The 19,925-nt window shown below is 44.4% G+C and overlaps 1 protein-coding gene across 8 annotated transcripts in view; it reads left to right on the top strand.

Moving 5' to 3' along the window:
- The first annotated feature begins 15,092 nt into the window (after positions 1-15,092).
- The window catches only part of BICD1 (BICD cargo adaptor 1), a 108,182-nt gene continuing 103,349 nt past the window's right edge, over positions 15,093-19,925 (top strand). For 4 of the 8 annotated variants that reach the window (XM_075275215.1, XM_075275213.1, XM_075275214.1 and 1 more), the window contains exon 1: positions 15,093-15,557. In XM_075275215.1, the coding sequence (XP_075131316.1) occupies positions 15,345-15,557 (213 nt within the window). In that variant the 5' untranslated portion in view covers positions 15,093-15,344. The remainder of the gene's footprint in view (positions 15,558-19,925) is intronic. The other 4 variants (XM_075275217.1, XM_075275219.1, XM_075275220.1 and 1 more) reach the window with 2 other exon arrangements.

The following is a 19,925-nucleotide window of genomic DNA, read 5'->3' as shown; positions in this document are numbered from 1 at the left end:
CTGGGATTGTGATGATCTGTGCATCAATATCGGATCAATGGGATTCCAGCATCCTTATCGATTGATTGTTCTTGGCGGCCTCTGGTGTCTGAGCTTTTGTAGAGTATGAAGTCGGAAGCAGATGGCTCTGTGTCTACATTGTCTACGCATTGTAAGATCAGACCTAAAAATGCAGATAAAACCCTATTGACAAGGGTGTTGACCCTTTTGTCAATTCAACCAATTACTTCGAGGAGGAATATCAGCGGTACGGTACAAGGCGCAGTCCAAGAAAAGATACTTCAGAATTTTTTTTTTTTTTTTTTTTTTGGGGGGGGGGGGGGGGAAACGCACATCTAATAGGACATATCGGATGATGTTTGCATGGTGACACATAGGAGTGATTACCAGAGTCTGGCCAAGACTCACTTGCACCTATGATACAGATCATGGGCCTTACAACGAGTCTATGGGTACGTCTCCTAATATTTTTCTAGTCGTGCTTTTGTTATCATGTCTGAAGGGTTTGTTTGCATGTCCTGGTGAAATTTGGAAAGAAACACTCCTGTCTGTATAATGTCTAATAGCTGACAATGTTTATCAGAGAAAAAAATGAGGAAGGGTAGAGTTCAACAACAAGACTGTGTGGAGTTGCAGATCTGGAGAAGGGTACAAAAAATTAAAAATAGAATTCTAATGCGCCGAACATTCCCAAGAGCACAGTGGCCTCCATAATTCTTAAAAGGAAGACTTGTAGAACAACCAGGACTCTTACTGCCCCATCAAGGTAATCGGTGGCCTTGGTAGGAGAGTTGATGAGCTCAATGGTTACCCTGGCTGAGCTCCAAAGATTCTATGTGAAGACGGGAGAAGCTTCAAGGTCAACCATCACTATAGCACTCTACTCTGGACTTTATGGAAGAGTGGTCAGCAAGAAGCATCTCCTCAGTAAAAGGAGGACACTTGAATGGCTGGAGGTTGCAAAAAAAAAAAAAAAAAAAAAGTGTATAAAGGACACAGACTCCTTGGTCTGATGAAACCAAGATTGAACTTTTTGGCCTTGATTCTCACTGTGCTTTTTGGAGAAATACAGAGACTACTCATCATCTACCCAGTAACATTTCTACATCGTGGTGGTAGCGTCATGCTATAGGGGTATTTCTCAGCATCTGGGACAGGGAAGTCTGGTCAGGTTGAGGGACAGTTGAACGAGGCAAAGTACAGAGATCTTCTTAATGAAGACATGATCCAGATTTCTTTGGACCTTAAACTGAGCCAAAGGTTCACCTTCCAACAAGTTAATGACCTTATGTACACAACCAAACCAAGACCACACAGGAGTGGCTTAGGGACCTCTCTGTGAATGTTCTTGACTGGCCTAGAGCTGACTTAAACCCAATTGAATATCTTTGGAGAATCGAGAAAACTACTTGGGGTCTGAATGCTTTGTAAGGCTGAATTCACACGGAGTAAACTGGCACGCAATCTGGCATGTACACACGTGTCAGAGTTTGCGCGCTCAAAAAAGATCCCATTGATTTCAATGGGGATTATGATCGTATAACGTGCGTTATTTTACGCCCGTAACCAATCCACTCACCAACCGATTTTAGAGACAGGCCCGGAGGACCTCAAATGAATAAAACAGCGCTGCAAGGTAAGCCCTTGTCTTGCCAAATAACTAATCTGAGTTCCTACGTGTCTCGGATCCTGTGTGTCGATGAGGTGAGGTTAGTTGCTGCATATTTTTAACAATCGGTGCCATATAGTATGGAAGAACCTAAAGAATATGTTGTCTGTAGCAGGATGGGAAACGTTATACCGCATTCTTTGTCTACTGTCCTTGCGGTCATTTGGTTGCTACATCTGTTATAAAGTGTATAAGGCGGCACAGAAAGGGAGAGTCTTTCTCCATCCTTAATCCCTAGAGTTGCGAGAGTAAAAGTACTGAGTGATTGAAAAGTCCTTGTTTTGGAACACTAGCCTCCAGCCGTGCCTGGACGGTCAGGGTCGAATGAGACCCGAGTAGTAGCACTAACGACTGAGTAGAATCCGTGAAAGTGCGTGCAAAGATTCAGGGGTGTTTTGGTAAAGGGACGCAGACAGAAAGTTGAGTCTGTGGAAACCGAATGAGGTTTTGCCCTGAGCAGTAAGCCAGAAACTTGCACATCAGAGATTAGTTCAATGAAAACAGAGTGACTGTTTGACTTCTCGAGGAACTCCCAAAGTGACCCTCTATTGTCTTAATTGCCCTAGAGAAGTGGGAAGCTTACGGCTGATTAGCTACGGGGGAAAGGACCCTCTGAGAGGTACATGTAGTAAAACCAAGCATTAGTTGACTATCATCTTTATCAGCGTGTCTAGGAAAACACAGAAGAGTTAAATTACAGAGTGAACTCTGGCCTGTGTCTGTGTCAACATGGTTTGTAGTCTAGGTATAATATCTGTTGTCTCCAAAGGAAAATGATTTGGATGAGAAGGGTTAACCCACGGTTAAATGAAAAATAAGGTATGATGCCAATGTATAGATGAGGATATTCATGAATGTGATATTGTGGTTATGTTTTGTACGATATCATGTGAATTTATTGTTTTGTCTGTTATCGTCACCTGAACTATTGTATTCACTAAAAGAGTAAAGAAGAGACAGTGTGGGTATGACAGGACATGGGGGAGGAGAGGGCCCACTCCCCTTCACTGCCAGAAACAGCCAGAGTATGAAAAGATTAGACAAATATTTTATTTAAGTTTTTGAAAGGAAAAAAAATCCACAGGATCTATCAGCTCCTAATGTATCTTGAGTATGGGTTATATCATTTGCAAAAAGGGGGAAAGTGTGAGCGATTTCATTTGTGTCTGTCTCCATTTTACATTCCATTCACGGGCGCTGCCTAGAGATCACAACCCCCCTCTTTACGGAAACCTGTTCTTTGTCTTAGCAGTGTAAATCCGCACCTGCGAAGTATACAGATTCACTATCTGCCATCAAAGACCAGAATGCATATTGGTCACATACTTGCACCTTGTGACTTTTCATGGTCTCTGAGCTGCTCAAATCACGGTTGTAAAGGAAAGTGAATCATCTGGTCTTTCTACAAACCCTGTTTATGAAAGTCCCAGTATGTGAAAAATGACGGATGTGGAGATTTTGTGATTAAATATTGTCTAATTTTAGGATGTCATAAAGGTGGAACTCTCATATAACGATCCTAAGACGAAGGACAGTAGCACTGTGTTTTGTAGAGACATAAAGAAGTAGGGATTAAGAGCTTCTGACCTTGGATATGATGACTGCCCAGACACGGTGAGAAACCCACTGATAGTAGAAGTCTTTATGCAGGGAGAAAAGGATCATATTAGAAACAGACTTAGAGACAGCGCCCCTGACTGGAGAGCCATAACCCCTGATGAGTTATGCAGAAAGACTGTGGGAATTTAGACTGACATGAAAATTTAATTAAAACCCTGTGAAAGCTTATAGTGCAGGAGGGAGTAGACAAAACCCAGACGTACTGACCGGACAGTCGCAAAGACAAACCAGAAGAACTTGTTTTTACTGTGGCATAGCCAGCATATAGTCAGACAATGCGAAAAGAAGCAGAGAGACCTAGGAGAAGTGGCTAGCGGTGCACAGTAATGCTCTCCTTCTGCACCCCCTGCTGGTCAGTCTACATGATGTTCTAGTAAGCCCTGCCCCCATGTCTCTGCTACAGTAAAATCATTAGGATCGTTGAAACTGCAACTGTAGTAAACCAGGGTGCAAACCTCCCCGCCTTAAACACTACTCCTTATCCAGAAGGCAAGAGGAATCCATTAAGGTTGTGGTTGAGGATCTTTTACAAGCAGGTGCATTAAAGGAAATATCTGCGAGAGGTCAATAAGGTCACCTGTGGTGCCCAAGCCACACACTCTGTTGTCCCATATACCTGCTCATACACTTGTTGATCTTTCAAATGCATTTTGGTCATCCTGACTGTCAATGTCTGTTTGCTTTTACTTTCAGGGGTAAGGGCTCGTTCACATCTGCGTTGCCCTCTCCGTTCTGCAGGTTTCCGTTTCCTGCATAAAACAGAGCAGGATATGGAAACCTGCAGGAGTCTTTCTCACCCATTCAAATGATGTCCGGCTGTGAGCGGTGGTGAGCGTTTTGCGCTCTCCGCCGCGAAACCGGGTTTTTTAATCCAGACACAGAGTCGAACATGCAGTACTCTGTGTCCAGATATAAAAATCCGGTTTTGCGGCGGAGAGCATAAAACGCTCACCACCGCTCACGGCCGGACCCGGTCTGTGCTTTGCGTCTTCTGGCATGCAGAAGACGGAAAGCACAGAACGGAAAGAAGAACGCAGGTGTGAACCGAGCATAAGCCGTATACGTGGATAGTCCTGCCACAAGGCGGACAAAACAACCCGAGCCTGGGAAACACCTGATCAGATCTAGTCCTTGACTACCCATCGATGGTACTGACACCACATGATGTACAGGGTATCTTGATGCAGGTAGACAGGAGACATATTTCTTTGGCAAGGCAAACAAGAATGGACTTCATATTACAAATTTCTTTCAATTAACGAAGTGTACAACGTTGAATCCCGTGACACTTCTTCCGGTTGTGTGTCATGATTCAAATGGGGGAGTAGAGGAAGACAGAAGAAGAGCTGTTTGAGACGCAGCAAGATGTATACAAGAGATATTCTGTGTTCTGAGGCACTACCCCCACACTGGTCAGCACAAGAGGAAGAGTTGATTGCTTTGAGTAAAGCTTGTGAGATAAGACAACCAACATCTACACTGACTCCGGAAATGCCTTTGGTATAGCGCATGACTACGGGCCAATGTGGAGGAGCAGAAACTTTTTGACTGCTCCAGGTAGAATAGTGAGTACGTTAATGGAAGACTTAATGCTTCCCAAGGAGGTGGCAATAGTAAAAGTGAAAGTCCACACTAGTGAAAACACAAAGGAAGCCAGAGCTGATATCGCTGCGAAAAAGGCCCAGAAAGAAAGGAGGAATGGTAAAGACGGGGAAAGGACATAGATCCTAAAGACCCGCATAGAAACTGTGACCCTGAGGAGGTATCAAGACTGGAATGGGTCTATTTTAAACTTGAAACTTTTTACTGGCACAAAAATGTTTAATAAAACTAACAATACTTTGAGATCCTTTAAAACCATATATATAGTGATAACACACGTGAAAGAATTGACTCCTCCTGATGATTAGACTCAGTCAAAACTAAATGTCGGTTTGAGAGTGGAGGAATTACTAAAACAAATGATTATCCTATGTGACTGATTGTAGCCACACAGAATCTTGGTATAAAAGTACTCAAATATAAGCGTTAAAATATTGAGCATCCGTTAGCAACCCATATACGAGCTGCAGTCAGACCATTCGTATTGAGATTGTAGTAACAATAATGTAGGAGGGACCCAGGCTTAAGATTATACACTATAGAGCCGGTTCACCCACACTCCCACACACTTTCGATCCCAGCTCAATATTCAAATTGAAAGGTTGCTTTATGGGTAGATACAATTAGTCCTAGTCAAATATATGAACATAGTATCTATGATAATACCCTATGCAGCTACTATTGATGCTCAGAAGGTCACAACCACACCACAACTTTTACCCGTGGCTTTCTGTTATGGCCTGCTTATTATACCATATGATCAGGGGTCAGGTAGAGACATCATTTGTTTTTCTACGTCTCTATCCCTACACTTACAACCAAGGGTGTGTCCTGCTATAATATGCTTGCATTAGTCAGATAAACTGCAGCCCAATAAAGCTAGCACATAACCCATTGATTTATTCTTATATTCTTTCTCTCTACGCGTTTCTTCTAGCATAACCTACATACTAGAGTCATCAGGAGAGTATTTGATATATTAGATAGTTAATTCCAGACCCCAAGATTAAATCTAAATAATCTTTAAAATAAAGTATTGTTAGTTTTATTAAACATTTTTGTGCCAGTAAAAAGTTTCAACCCTGAGGAGGTACACAGATGGCAGAACGCTGGTGTAAAGTGTGCTGATGGTTTGTGCAAAGTAGGAGAGTGTGCCTGCCTAGGCAGCGCCGCACCTCCCATGAGGCGACCGCTTCAGGTGACGCTATGCCAGGGCCCCGGGGAGGGCGGCATTTTTGCTTGGAGTGGTGGATTGGGGAGGCTGCTGGAGCTTAGCAGAGAGCAGGTCCTCTCCGTGCCTGCTCTCTGTCTGCTAATGCCGCTCAGCCACGCCTCGGGCGGCGAAACAGGCAGGTTCACCCCTGTGCCTAGGGCACTCTATCCTCAGAGGTTAGTTCTGGTAAGGTGCACGCCTCTAGGAATGCAATGGAGTCAGTGGTGGACAGGTGCTGGTTTGTTCCAGATTGTGGAAATAGGGCAGGAGCTTATGTGAAGGCAAGTGTGATCTGTGCTCTGAAGAAACCGAGTCAAGTGGTCAAGATACCCAGACCACGGTATCCCTTTCAGAGAATACAGATAGATTGCATACAACTGTCAAAGGTAGAGATGTATGAATATGTCCTGGGTGTTGTGGATTTATTAAGGCCACAGCAAAAGCTACAGCCAAGAAACTGGTCTCTGAGTTGATCTGCAGATTTGGTTTGCCTGAGACCATTGAGTCAGAGAGAGATACACATTTTATAGGTGAGGTAATGAGTTCCATCATGGAGAGTCTTGGTATAGAACAGGCCTTTCACACTCCATACCATCCCCAGAGCTCAGGTATGGTGGAGAGACTGAATGGCGCTATAAAACTAAAGATCCAGAAGGCTATGGCTGAGACAGGTAAGCCCTGGACTGAGTGCCTTATTCTGGCCTTGGCTAACAATAGAAACTAAGAAGAAAAAGAAGACTTCAGGATCATTTAGTTCTCTGTGCGAAGTGATCTTCACTTATCCTGATGTTGATTATACAGCCTGACCGCGGTTTGGAGGAAGGATTTCGATCATGCTCCTTCTCACACTTGGGGTGAAGCAGTCGGTCACTGACAATACTGCCCAGTGCTGTCATGGTCTCATACGTGGGATGAGAGTTATTCTTCAGCATGGAGCTCACCACAGACAGTATCATTCTGTTACCCACCACCTGTACTGGGTCCAGGGTGGCCCTTCTAACCAGCCTGTCAAGTATATTTCTATCCCTGGCTGGTATGCTACTCCCCCTGCAGGCCGCTCCAAAGAATATGGCTGATGCTACCACAGTGTTGAAAAGAAGTGCCCCCTGAACTTCAAAGGCCCTCAGCCTCCTGAGCAGGTAGAGCCTGCTGTGACCCTTACTGTTCAGCGCCTCCAGGTGATCAGCCTAGTCCAGCTTATTATTGAATAGCACACCCAGGTACTTTATAGGTCTTGACTACATCAATGTCCGTTCCCTGGACGAACACCGGATTCGGAGCACTTCTCCGCCTACCAAAGTCCACCACCATCTCCTTGGTCTTCCCAGCATTAAAAGAATGTGATCGGCTCCTCTGTTGCACACTGTGTAATGCAAAACCAAAATGGAACCATAGCAGACAAAATGGCTGCTAATAAGCCAGCCCACGTAACCTTAATTTCAACTCCTATATTAAGCAATGTTTATACAGCTTATTATCATGAAATCACTTTGTCAAGCTTGACATGTTCTGGAATGCGTACTCCTTCTGGGGAGCTTCCCAGTGGAAATTGGCCCTTTCTACGAGGATGATAGCCCAGAAAGTTGAGTAAAGACTTACAGCTGTGTATGCACATCTGTAATCGCTTACTTTTATGACGCACACAAAGGGTATTTAAGATGGTTAAGGGCTACACAGGGTTAACACGTAGTTATTTGGTCTGGATTTTGACGTGGAATCCATGTCAAAATTCGCGTAAAAACCCCCCCGCCTCCCATTGAAGTCAATGGGAGCCGGTCATTTCCTTTTTCTGTAAGCGGTATTTTACCACTCGCGGAAAAAAGAAGCGACCTGCCCTATTTTGACGCGGAAACTGTTGCGGCGTCTGCATCAAGACAATCTCTCTGGACTAGATCTATTCATTTGGGCCTAGTCCGGAGTGGAAATCCGCGGCAGGCACATTTTGGTCCAGATTCTGACATGGCTTCCCATATCAAAATCCAGACCAAATAACTACGTGTGAACTAGCCCTTAGATTTCCTGGCTTTAGCGCACCCCTTGACAGCAGTGATTGGGGACGCCTAAAACTGCTTGAAGAGACCTGTCACTAAGGCTTGGTGATATTTCCTGAAGATACCGGTTTCGGAACTCATCAATGAAATAAAATACATTAAACCATTGTTTGTCTGGTTTTTTTAATTCTATAATGAGGAATCCAAAGAATCTTACTCTTGGCAAAACTCACTGTAGCTCAGATTTATTAATGCTTAGTGCAAACTGAAGTCTGAAAATAAGCCAGATTTATCACAGTGAGGCCCTCCGGGTTCACATCTGCGTTCGGTATTCTGTTCGGGAGCCCACTTGGGGACCCCCTGAATGGAATATCGAATGCATTAAAAATCGGTTACCAAAGAAAAAACATGGACCCCAAAGACAATTAATTCTTCAATCAATTAATTCAATAAATTCTTAGCTAACTGCTTTTTAATGTGTTCGGTATTCTGATCGGGGTTCCCCAAGTAGACTCCCCGACCGGAATATCGAACGCAGATGCGAACCAGGCCTGACTGAAGCTATATGATAAACCTGGTGTATTTTAGTCTGTCTAGTCTACATTTATACCACCTTTAGTTGGTTTACTTTGAAACTTTACGTCACAATTTTGGCACATTATGCCATGAGCTTCTGGCTCACGTACACTTGTATTGCGAGTTTGTCCTGTTCCTACAGTAAACGTGGCCAGACTTTACTAAGAGATAATGTGAAACTTACAGTGTGAAACTACAATTTGTCAGTGACTGATGCTGGATAATAAATTTAGTGCCTCTTCAGACTACCTAGTCTCAGTTTACGCCACGTATTACCTTCATTATTTTGTTCCAGAATTTTGGTGCAATTTTTGAGGATTTACGCTACATCCATGTGTCAAGTAAGTCAGAAAATGCTCAACTAGATGTGCCACACTCACGCCAGCATCTAGTTGTAATCTCGATATTGAATCTACCCAACTGTCTGCATCAGAGAAACAGAGTGAATGTCAGCGCTCCAGTGGGGAGCATATAACTTTACAATAAAGCTGTCACGCTTGGTTTCAAACTACAGGGCAAAAATTTTATTCTAATGGATTTCGGAATTTCTCCTGTGAAGTTCAGTTATGTTGGGGATTTTCACTACCGTTTTATTGTATTGTAACGCAATAATATACAGAAAAATCATCAAAGTAATCTTCTAAAAAAACATGGATTTCATTGATGGCTACAGTTCAGGAAAAATTATGCTGGGTGTGTAAATTCAGCTGATTAGGTCATTCATATGACCAAGGGTGGACACAGACAACTGAGGACCCCTGTAGAAGAACAGCTATGGGCCCCTTTACGTCTAACAACCCACCAGTAGGTGCTAGTCATGAGGTTCATTAGTTTAGGCATTTACCCGCAATCTAATCGACTATAGAAAGCTGCCGTTATGGAGAAAGGGCCCCCTGACCTACTGGGCCTTTTGCCCCACATGTTGCACCAATGATATGTCCAACACGGCCCATGATCCTTGGTTTTAATGACCTAAAAATTTCAGCATCGTAGATTCCTATGAAAACTGCTATGTTTAATAAAATCCCTCCATTGCATCTATATGCATTATGCCTGAAGGGGGTTTCTTCTATTTCATCAATAATAGATCGACAGGGGTTTGCAGGATGCTACCTTCATCAGTCACATGGCCCGGTTGTAGTTTAGTCCCATTGAAATTAATGAGGCTGAGCTGTAATATCAAGTACAGCCACTAAACTGTGTACAGCGCTGTCCTTGATAAGTAATGAAGTGCCTGCAATGCTTGTCTGGACATGGTGGCCTCTTCAAACAGTTGATCGTGTGGGTACTGGGTGTCCGATCTCCACCAATCCGATAACGATAACCTAAGTCCATCGATATTTTTGTCCTGGAAACCCTCTTCAATTAATAAATATTCTCCCTGACAGCTACCATATGGACTTTCAGACTATCTAAACACCCTCATAGCTTGTCCTTTCCGAATACAATACCAACTCTTACAATAGCAACAACAGAGCGAGGGGCAGAGCAAGAAGGGACTATGCACTTCTATGAAGTCTGGGTGACTCTGTGACCAAAAGATACCTACGTAGCAGTTACAAATGGCTGATGTAAATGACTGGACCTTCCTTATAGAGAATGTGACAGGTTAAGGAGAAATTTTTGTAAAATTAAAGTTTTTTAAAAAATAAATATTTTTTTTTTTTTAATGCTGATATTCAAAAAAAGAATATCGAAAAATAAATTAACCTCAGGCAGACTAAGATATGAAACCTGAGGACAAAACCTAAACAACGTTCCCCGACATGTAAAGCAGTATGATATCCGTTGCAGGAACCCTTTTGTTTTCTTATGGTAATCACATGATCTGCATAATTTAAGCAGGGCCGAGCCACAAACTCCCTCCGGGAAGGCAAATTCACCTGCGTCCCGCCATTGTTGTTCTGTGTTACTAAGCAACATTTCTTCCCCTTCCCGACTTTGTTTAACTGAGTTCCAACTGACAGTAGAGCTCATCTGCGTTGGAACATTTAAAGGGACAGTACCACTATCAGCTATATGAGTGCACGCGGTCTATTGTTCCCTGTTGTCATCCTTTTCGAATAAATATCCCCTCACCACCACCGACTGCACCTCCATCTTCACTTGAGAACCTCCACATACATAGCAGCTTGTTTAAATACTGCCGCCATTGCCTCTCTTGTTTTGGAGGACCCAAAATGACACTGCATTACATGATGGTGCTTTTCATTTTATTGTGCATCATGTAATACCTGATCTTCCCTGTGGGGGCACTATAGGGAAACTGAACACTTCTTACCAGGTTTCCCTGTGGATTACTGGTGATGACGCCACTTCTACCAAACTGTTATATAGTATTAAAATTTTCGCAGAAGGTTTAAAATGGGTTAAAGAAAAATAAAATAAAGAATACATACCTCACCAATCCCTAAGCGATCCTGTTTCGACACTTGCCATGTGTTCAGGACACACAAGAAATGGCCACTTACTCAATCATTGGTCGCAGCGGTGATCAGTGATCGGCACTTTCTGTGTGATGAGGCAGGACAGGAAAGGAGGTGTTGGGGGGCAATGTTATGTGAGGGACGCACGCGATCAACAGGCTGCGGATGGCCAAGGCGGATCACCAGTAGCAACTCCAATAAATTCCTTGTCCACCACCCACACACAGGGGGCGCCTATGTTACACACCATTGTCTCTACCCGCACCATTGTTAGGTGCTCTCTCAAACCATTTTCTAGTGCTGACCTGAAGTGTGTTTTGGGTCATTGTCCTGCTGGAAGACCCCTGACCTCTGAGGGAGACCCAGCTTTCTCACACTGGGCCCTACATTATGCTGCACAATGTGTTGGTCGTCTTCAGACTTCATAATGCCATGCACACGGTCAAGCAGTCCAGTGCCAGAGGCAGCAAAGCAACCCCAAAACATCAGGGACCCTCCGCTATGTCTGACTGTAGGGACCGTGTTCTTTTCTTTGAAGGCCTCTTTGTTTTCCTGTAAACTCTATGTTGATGCCTTTTCCTACTTTTGTCTCATCTGGCCAGAGAACATTCTTCCAGAACGGTTTTGGCTTTCTCAGGTAAGTTTTGGCAAACTCCAGCCTGGCTTATGTCTCTGGGTAAGAAGTGGGGTCTTCCTGGGTCTCCTACCATACAGTCCCTTCTCATTCAGACGCTGACGGATAGTACGGGGTGACACTGTTGTACCCTCGGACTGCAGGGCAGCTTGGACTTGTTTGGATGTTAGTCGAGGTTCTTTATCCGCCATCCGCACAATCTTGCGGTGAAATCTCTCGTCAGTTTTTCTTTTCCGTCCACATCTAGGGAGGTTAGCCACAGTGCCATGGGCTTTACACTTCTTGATGACACTGCGCACGGTAGACACAGGAACATTCAGGTCTTTGGAGATGGACTTGTAGCCTTGAGATTGCTCATGCTTCCTCACAATTTTGCTTCTCAAGTCCTCAGACAGTTCTTTGGTCTTCTTTCTTTTCTCAATGCTCAATGTGGTCACACAAGGACACAGGACATAGGTTGAGTCAACTTTAATCCATTCCAACTGGCTGCAAGTGTGATTTAGTTATTGCCACCACCTGTTAGGTGCCTCAGGTAAGTAACAGGTGCTGTTAATTACACAAATTAGAGAAGCATCACATGATTTTTCAAACAGTGCCAATACTTTTGTTTAGTGTGGAATTATATCCAATTTGGCTTTTTGACAATTATTTTTGTGGTTTTCCATTGCAGACAAATTAAATGAAGATAATAATACCAAAGAATTTGTGATTGCAATCATTTTCTGGAAGAACACGAGTATTATCTGACAGAATTGCAGGGGTGCCAAAACTTTTGGCCAACACTGTATATTAACTAGTATACAGCTATAGTACCTAGTATACATCTATATTGCCTAGTATACAGCTATAGTACCTAGTATACTGTATACATCCATACCTCCCAACCGTCCCGATTTCCGCGGGACATTCACGATTCCGGTGACGTGTCCCGCGGTCCCGGTTGGAGGGAGGTAGGTCCCGATTTCAACTCATATCTGCGTCCAGAGGACGCAGATCTGAGTTGAACACATACACGGCTGAAACAAGGAGCTGTCACAGTTCAGCTCCTTGCTTCGCCACTGCACGCCGCCTACTGGCTGTGTAGACGTGATGTGATGATGTTACATCACATCTACAACTGTGCACGAGAGAGAGAGAGCGGCGAGGGAATGAGGAGAAGGTAAGTGTAATATGTACACTGAGGTGGAACGTGAAACTGGGGGCAGATGAAGGAGAGGACGGCATGACACTGGGGGCAGAGATGGAGGGGACATGAATCTGGGGCAGAGATGTGGAGACATGAATCTGGGGGCAGAGATGGAGGAGGGACATGAATCTGGGGGCAGAGATGGAGGAGGGACATGAATCTGGGGGCAGAGATGGAGGGGACATGAATCTGGGGGCAGAGATGAAGAGGACATGAATCTGGGGGCAGAGATGGAGGGACATGTATCTGGGGCAGAGATGTGGAGACATGAATCTGGGGGCAGAGATGGAGAGGACATGAATCTAAGGGCAGAGATGGAGGGACATGAATCTGGGGGCAGAGATGGGGGGACATGAATATGGGGGCAGAGATGGAGAGGACATGAATCTGAGGGCAGAGATGGAGGGACATGAATCTGGGGGCAGAGATGGGGGGACATGAATATGGGGGCAGAGATGGAGGGGACATGAATCTGGGGGCAGAGATGGAGGGGGGACATGAATCTGGGGGAGAGATGGAGGGGACATGAAACTGGGGGCAGAGATGGAGAGGACATGAATCTGGGGGCAGAGATGGAGGGGGGACATGAATCTGGGGGAGAGATGGAGGGGACATGAAACTGGGGGCAGAGATGGAGGGACATGAATCTGGGGGCAGAGATGGGGGGACATGAATCTGGGGGCAGAGATGGAGGGGACATGAATATGGGGGCAGAGATGGAGGGACATGAAACTGGGGGCAGAGATGGAGAGGACATGAATCTGGGGGCAGAGATGGAGGGACATGAATCTGGGGGCAGAGATGGAGGGGGGACATGAAACTGGGTGCAGAGATGGGGAACATGAATCTGGGGGCAGAGATGGAGAGGACATGAATCTGGGGGCAGAGATGGAGGGACATGAATCTGGGGGCAGAGATGGAGGGGGGACATGAAACTGGGTGCAGAGATGGAGGGGACATATAATTTACGGGTGACTGTAGGAGAATTATACTGTGTGCGGGCACATGAAAAATGAATTTTGTCCCTCTTTCGGTTCTTCAAAAGTTGGGAGGTATGTACATCTATACTACCTATTACCGACTATACACCTATAGTACTTACTATGGTATACAGTATACATCTATAGTACCTAGCACCCAGTATACATCTCTGGTACCCAGTATACATCTATAGTACACAGTATACATAACTACTACCTAGTATACATCCCTACACCTAGTACATAGTATATATCTACAGTACCTAGTATACAGCTATAGTACTGCACATAGTATGCAGTATACATCTTTAGTACACAGTATACATCTACAGTATCTAATATACAGTATACATCTCTAGTACACAGTATACATCTACAGTACCTAGTATACAGTAGACATCTCTAGTACACAGTATACATCTCTAGTACACAGTATACATCTCTAGTACACAGTATACATCTACAGTACCTAGTATACAGTAGACATCTCTAGTACACAGTATACATCTCTAGTACACAGTATACATCTACAGTACCTAGTATACAGTAGACATCTCTAGTACACAGTATACACCTACAGTACCTAGTATACAGTATACATCTCTAGTACACAGTATACATCTACAGTACCTAGTACACAGTATACATCTCTAGTATACAGTATACATCTCTAGTACACAGTATACATCTCTAGTACACAGTATACACCTACAGTACCTAGTATACAGTATATATCTCTAGTACACAGTATACACCTACAGTACCTAGTATACAGTATATATCTCTAGTACACAGTATACACCTACAGTACCTAGTATACAGTATATATCTCTAGTACACAGTATACACCTACAGTACCTAGTATACAGTAGCCATCTCTAGTACACAGTATATATCTCTAGTACACAGTATACATCTACAGTACCTAGTATACAGTAGCCATCTCTAGCCTTCATCCCCATCACTACATCCTAAGGGCACCTCTAATCTATTCCTGCCCTACCTCTGCCATTAGCTGTACCTCAGCTGCTCCTTACTGGCATTGGGTAGCGCTCCCCCCCATGACCTGACATGTGCTCTCCCGGGGCTATGGCCGGAGATGCCGGTTGCTGGCAGACTGCATCATTTTGCAGCCTGCAGAGGGGGGGCCGCAGGTGGAAAGTTCAGACTGCAGAAGAGATGGCGCTGCCGCCTCCTCCTCCTCATGTCTCTGGCTATGAATAAGCAGTAACGGCGGGTGAGTGTGTGGAGGGTCAGAGGGGGGCGCAGTGCTACACACAGGGCACACACTGGGCATGGGGGGCCAGGCTTCTGCGCCTGTGCTTGGCATGATGCTGCAGATCTGATACCCAGAGCTCCATCTCTGCTCATCCCCCCTTCCTCTCTCTTCTCTCCCCTCCCTCCCCACCCATCTGTCCATCCAGTCTGACTGCCAGCACCAGGGACTATGGCTGCTGAGGAGGTGCTGCAGACTGTGGAGGATTACAAGGCTGAGATTGAGAGGCTGACCAAGGAGCTGAGCGAGACCACCCAGGAGAAGATCCAGGCGGCCGAGTATGGGCTGGTGGTGCTGGAGGAGAAGCTGTCCCTCAAGGCGCAGTATGACGAGCTGGAGACGGAGTATGACACCCTCAAGCAGGAGCTGGAGCAACTCAAGGAGGTGGGTGGCAGCAGGCCCAGGGGTGCCCTGGATGGCGGGGAGGCTGCCACTGACAGCCCTGCAGGTCCTGTGGGCAGCGCCGGCCAAACTGCTCCATCCATTGTCACCGGCTGGTCCATGCAAGTTCATGGATATCGTGTGCTGTCCTAGTTATAAATAAAGTTGACGTTGTTTTGAATGGCTTGTAAAGTAAGAGTAGTCACCGCCTGCTTGCCGGCATTATTTGTCTGTATGGTAAGGTATATATATAATATGGCAACCTCAACTTGTCCGCCATCTGCACCCCATGGCGTGGTCACCAATGGAACCGAAAAAGGAACTTTTTGGTCACTACCCAAATATGCTGTATATTGGATTGTAAGCGCTGATGACCGGGACATGAGCATTCATCTATCTATCTATCTATCTATCTATCTATCTATCTATCTATCTCCTATCTATCTATCTATCTATCTATCTCTCTATCTCCTATCTATCTATCTATCTATCTATCTATCTATCTATCTATCTTATATCGTTCAACCTTCTTGAGATATTTTCTTTCTTTCTTTCTTTCTTTCTTTCTTTCTTTCTTTCTTTCTTTCTATCTATCTTTTCTTTAGTCTTTTGCTCATATCTATCACTCTTGTTAGATTTCTCTCTATGTAATATTTATCTATGTGTCTATATTTCTTTCCTTCTTTTTCTTGTGACCTATCATCCAATCTTTTATTTCTTTCTCAATTTTTACCAATGTATCTTTCAACAATTTTGCTTCTCTACTCCTTTTTCTTGAGTTCTATGTCATATTTATCTATGTATTTATGTTGCTATCTATCTATCTATCTATCTATCTATCTATCTATCTATCTAAATTTCCTTGTATCAGTGTCTATCTAGTTATCAGTCTCTGTTGTTTTTGTCTACCTGTCTATATTTCTGTCTATCTCTCCATCTTCCCATCTATTTCTCTCTTTGTGTATCCAAGTATCTACATTCACTCTATCTCTTCATTCATCTAGTTATATTTTGTTCTGTCTATCTATCTATCTATCTATCTATCTATCATCTATCTATCTATCTATCTATCTATCTATCTATCTCCTATCTATCTATCTATCTATCTATCTATCTATCTATATATCTCCTATCTATCTATCTATCTATCTATCTATGTCCTATCTATCTATCTATCTATCTATCTATCTATCTATCTATCTATCTATCTCCTATCTATCTATCTATCTATCTATCTATCTATCTATTATCTATCTATCTATCTATCTATCTATCTATGTCCTATCTATCTATCTATCTATCTATCTATCTATCTATCTCCTATCTATCTATCTATCTATCTATCTATCTATCTATGTCCTATCTATCTATCTATCTATCTATCTATCTATGTCCTATCTATCTATCTATCTATCTATCTATCTATCTATCTATCTATCTATCTATCTATCTCTATCCATCCATCCATACATCCATGTGTCTATTAGACGGGTTAATCTCAGTCTTCCTGTTGTGTGGCAGAATATCCATGACATTATTCCATGGCACAAGCCTGTGACAAAGACAAGTCCCAGAGTAATAGGCGGAAGAATGTGTATCTGCGGGCCCGGCCTCTCTGCTATTTGCAGTGTCAGCTCCTGCTGTACGGTGACTGCGGCCGGGGACTCTGTATCCCGTATTCTTCTCCATACGTCTGTCTCGCGTCCTCTAGTAGAGAGTGTTCATGTAGTGACCATTGCCATGACCGGTAGTCTGGGGGTCTGGTCCGGTTGGTTTTGGGCCTTGTATATTCTGTTCTTTCCACTTGTCCTATTGTCACAGTCTACTATACTGTCACTTACGATGGAGATTCTTGGATTACATGGATTTCAGCTGTAAACAGTAAGACTTGGGGCATTCGATTGCGGAGTGACTTGTGAACAGTAGAGTTAGGCCTCATTCACACAGGCGTATTGTAACCAGACGTGACCCTTTAACCACAAATATTTCCTGTAGCCCTCCTATGACCGCGGTCACTTTCATCAATCACTGGGTAGGGTCATCCTTTCTCATACTATAGCGACCTCTCCCCAAGCTCATGATTGGTTGTAGTGTCCAGAGCCCCCCCCCCTCAGGCTATACACAAGGCCTCATTGTGATAAATGGATACACATGTTGTCTATTGATTACAATGGCAGCTTTTGTGCCGACGGCTGAGAATTTTTCAGGACCCGGCTCCAGACTTTAGACATTGTAATAGTTAAAATGTCCCTTCTATGAGCCAAAAAGGACTTAAAGGGAGTGTGTCGCCATAACCAGCATATCAAAGTAGCCCCGCAGATAGATAGATTATGGTCGTCTGAATAAAACAGTGTTGTTCCCTTGTGAATCGGTTTCTCCGTTGCCAAGATATTGCTGTTTTTGTCAATATGTAAATGAGCTCTTTGCAGCAATGGCAGCGCCCATATGGCTGCAAATGATTGATACAAACAGCGATATCTCGGCAGTGGAGGTAGCCATTCACAAGGGGTAAACACCGTTTCAGTCAGGTGACCCTACCCTATCTATCTACGGGGCTGGATTGGCATTCTGGATTCTGGTGACACACTCCCTTTAAGGCCACCAGAAACGGTAGCCATATCATATCGTAGAGATGTAGCAGAGCTATTATATCTTGTATACATTGTAATATGATTTACATAGGATTGCAGGGAACATACTACATGACATAGATCATATTAAAATGCCGCCTCAAAAAGTTGCGTGCCGAATTCAGTACTGCTATATCCGTCTATATTTCAGTCTGTACGCTTTGGATAATACTCTGTAGTAATGGTTCCCTTCTCTAGCTGTTTTGTCTCCCAAGTGATGCTAATACTGGAGTGGATTTGGCTGGGACAGCGGGTAAACTGAGCAGCGACCTCCGTCTGCGGGATCAGTGGAAGGTCACTCGTATTGTGTGTGTGAGCCGGGATTACCAGGGCCCTGCTGCACCGCAACACAACAGAGGTCACTGATGTCAAACCTGGATCAAGGGTCTTGTGGGCCCTGGGTAGGATATCAATCAGAAATCCAATGTGTGGACCCTCATCTCATGTCCATAGCGAGGGTCATGAGCAGAATGCAGGCTGCTGTTTATGGACTGTAGCTGTGAACCAGGATTATCAGGGTCCTGCTGCACTGCACCGCAGGGGTCATTGATGCCAGACCTGGATAAAGGGTCTTGAAGGCCCTGGGTTGGATATCAGTCAGAATCCCAATGTAGGAACCTGTCAAGGATCATGAGCAGAGTATAGGCTGCTGTAATCTCAGTAGAATCTGCCGATTTCAAGTCCATACTATGTGTTTGTGGCCTCCTGACTATCAGTCTACGGCCGGCCGACGTTTGGGTAAAGAAAGATCGAGTTGTCAGATACTTTTGTTCCAAGGTTGAGATTTCTGCAGCAATCTCCCTACTGAATGTGAAGATGAAGAGAAACACCTGTCGGCCCGTATGGTGGTAAAACCAGCCCCCTATATTTTGTTCTCAAGTGAACCTGTCACCAGATTTGGGGCCACTAAACCAGTAGTATGTTCTTCATGCCAGCGACCAGCTTATATTCATATTCAATGATCAGATCAGGAGATACAGCTGTCGGCTTGTAAGGTTGAGAAACCAACACCTGTATACGCCTTATAAGGAATGTATCACCAGATTTGGAGCCCCTAAACCAGCAGCAAGTCCTTCCTGCTGGTGACCAGCTTGGTCCCATATCTATATTATATGGGAAGGCCAAGAGGAACAGCTATGCACTTGTAAGGTGGTGAAACCATCTTTGTATATTTTGCCTTACAGGGAACATGTCACCAGGTGCCCATAAACCAATAGCATGTCTTTATGCTGCAGGAGTGCAGGTCCCCAAACCTGGTGACACCAATCCTACACTATGCCTGGTCTCCTGGAGAAGACCTACGGCTGCCATCATGACTCTTCAAGATGCATTCGCTGTTGAAGCTGTAGAGTGTACTGCGCCTGTTCAGTGGAGTGAGGTATTCACTCGCTAGTCATATTGGCGCTTGCGCGGAGTGCTGCTGGAGAAGAGTCATGATTCTTCTCCAGCGGACATATAGTTAAGCAAATGGGTGAACAGATTGGAGGACAAGCTTGTGGTCACCAGATTTGGGGTTGCTGCTGAATAAGGACATTATGCTGGTTCAGGGGTTCGAAACGTGGTAGCAGGTCCCGGACAAGCCCCGTTTATGTGACATGACAGACATATAAAGTGCCCATGTCACGTATGGTATAACTAGACTGTGAGCCAGGCAGATGCCGGAGCATTCCACTGGGTTTGGTAGATATTAACGCTCTTCTTGGACTCCAGTAGGTTTTTCTTCTTTGATGGCACCTCCTGG

This window comes from Leptodactylus fuscus, chromosome 5, assembly GCF_031893055.1.
Source record: "Leptodactylus fuscus isolate aLepFus1 chromosome 5, aLepFus1.hap2, whole genome shotgun sequence".
Lineage (NCBI taxonomy): Eukaryota > Metazoa > Chordata > Amphibia > Anura > Leptodactylidae > Leptodactylus > Leptodactylus fuscus.
This window is presented reverse-complemented; position numbering and strand designations above follow the sequence as displayed.